General features: G+C 50.2%; 1 protein-coding gene across 1 annotated transcript; it reads left to right on the plus strand.

Annotated features, from left to right (window-relative positions):
- LOC148056595 (olfactory receptor 14C36-like) lies at nt 1-966 on the plus strand. Its single transcript, XM_087749308.1, has one exon. The coding sequence runs from the start codon at nt 1-3 to the stop codon at nt 964-966; it is 966 nt and encodes a 321-aa protein (XP_087605434.1).
- The last annotated feature ends 334 nt before the right edge of the window (nt 967-1300 follow it).

Here is a 1300-nt window from a genome sequence, read left to right on the forward strand (position 1 = left end):
ATGTCCAACGGCAGTTCCATTATTGAGTTCCTTCTCCTGGCATTTGTAGACACGCGGGAGCTGCAGCTCTTGCACTTCTGGCTCTTCCTGGCCATCTACCTGGCTGCCCTCCTGGGCAACGGCCTCATCATCACCGCCGTAGCCTGTGACTACCGCCTCCACACCCCCATGTACTTCTTCCTCCTCAACCTCTCCCTCCTCGACCTGGCCTCCATCTCTACCACTCTCCCCAAGTCCATGGCCAATGCCCTGTGGGACACCAGGGCCATTTCCTATGCAGGATGTGCTGCCCAGCTCTTTCTATTTGTCTTTTTCATTTCAGCAGAGTATTGTCTTCTCACTGTCATGGCCTATGACTGCTACGTGGCCATCTGCAAACCCCTGCACTACGGGACCCTGCTGGGCAGCAGAGCTTGTGTCCACATGGCAGCAGCTGCCTGGGACAGTGGTTTCTTCTATGCTCTTCTGCACACTGCCAATACATTTTCCTTACCCCTCTGCCGAGGCAATGCCCTGGAGCAGTTCTTCTGTGAACTTCCCCAGATCCTCAAGCTCTCCTGCTCAGATGCCTACCTCAGGGAATTTAAACTTCTTGTGTTTAGTACTTTTGTCTTTTTGGGGTGTTTTGTTTTCCTTGTGGTGTCCTATGTGCAGATCTTCAGGGCCGTGCTGAGGATCCCCTCTGAGCAGGGACGCCACAAAGCCTTTTCCATGTGCCTCCCTCACCTGGCCGTGGTCTCCCTGTTTCTGAGCACTGCCACATTTGCCTACCTGAAGCCCCCTGCCACCTCCTCCCCATCCCTGAATCGAGTGGTTGCTGCCCTGTACTCGGTGATGCCTCCAGCAGTGAACCCCCTCATCTACAGCATGAGGAACCAGGAGCTCAAGGAAGCAGTGTGGAAACTGATGACTGGATGTTCTCCAGGAGCTACAGAGTGTCCATCTTCTTCAACAGATGACTCATAATGTAACTCATAACAGGCCCAGCCTTTCTTGATTAATTTTTGTTGTCATTATTGTTGTTGGGTAAGTTTTTCCTTTTCTTGCTTTTTTAACTTGTGATAATGTTGTCCACAAAGAAATGCGGACACCCCACTTCTACTTCATTATCTTCCTCACTAGTGTGACCCACCGACTGTGTAAATAAGGAGCTATACTCCTTCTCTAATTAAACAAAATAAATGTACTTGCATTGATTTGTCCGTCTGAGACCCAAGCAACTAAAACTGAACCAAATATTCATCCTCATAGGTGAAGAAAGGGCAATGGGGCTGTCATGGTTTAACCCCAGCCAGCAACT

The sequence above is a fragment of the Nipponia nippon genome, unplaced genomic scaffold (assembly GCF_047370975.1).
Source record: "Nipponia nippon isolate SJK-2023a ecotype South Korea unplaced genomic scaffold, ASM4737097v1 scaffold_127, whole genome shotgun sequence".
In the NCBI taxonomy this organism is placed as follows: domain Eukaryota; kingdom Metazoa; phylum Chordata; class Aves; order Pelecaniformes; family Threskiornithidae; genus Nipponia; species Nipponia nippon.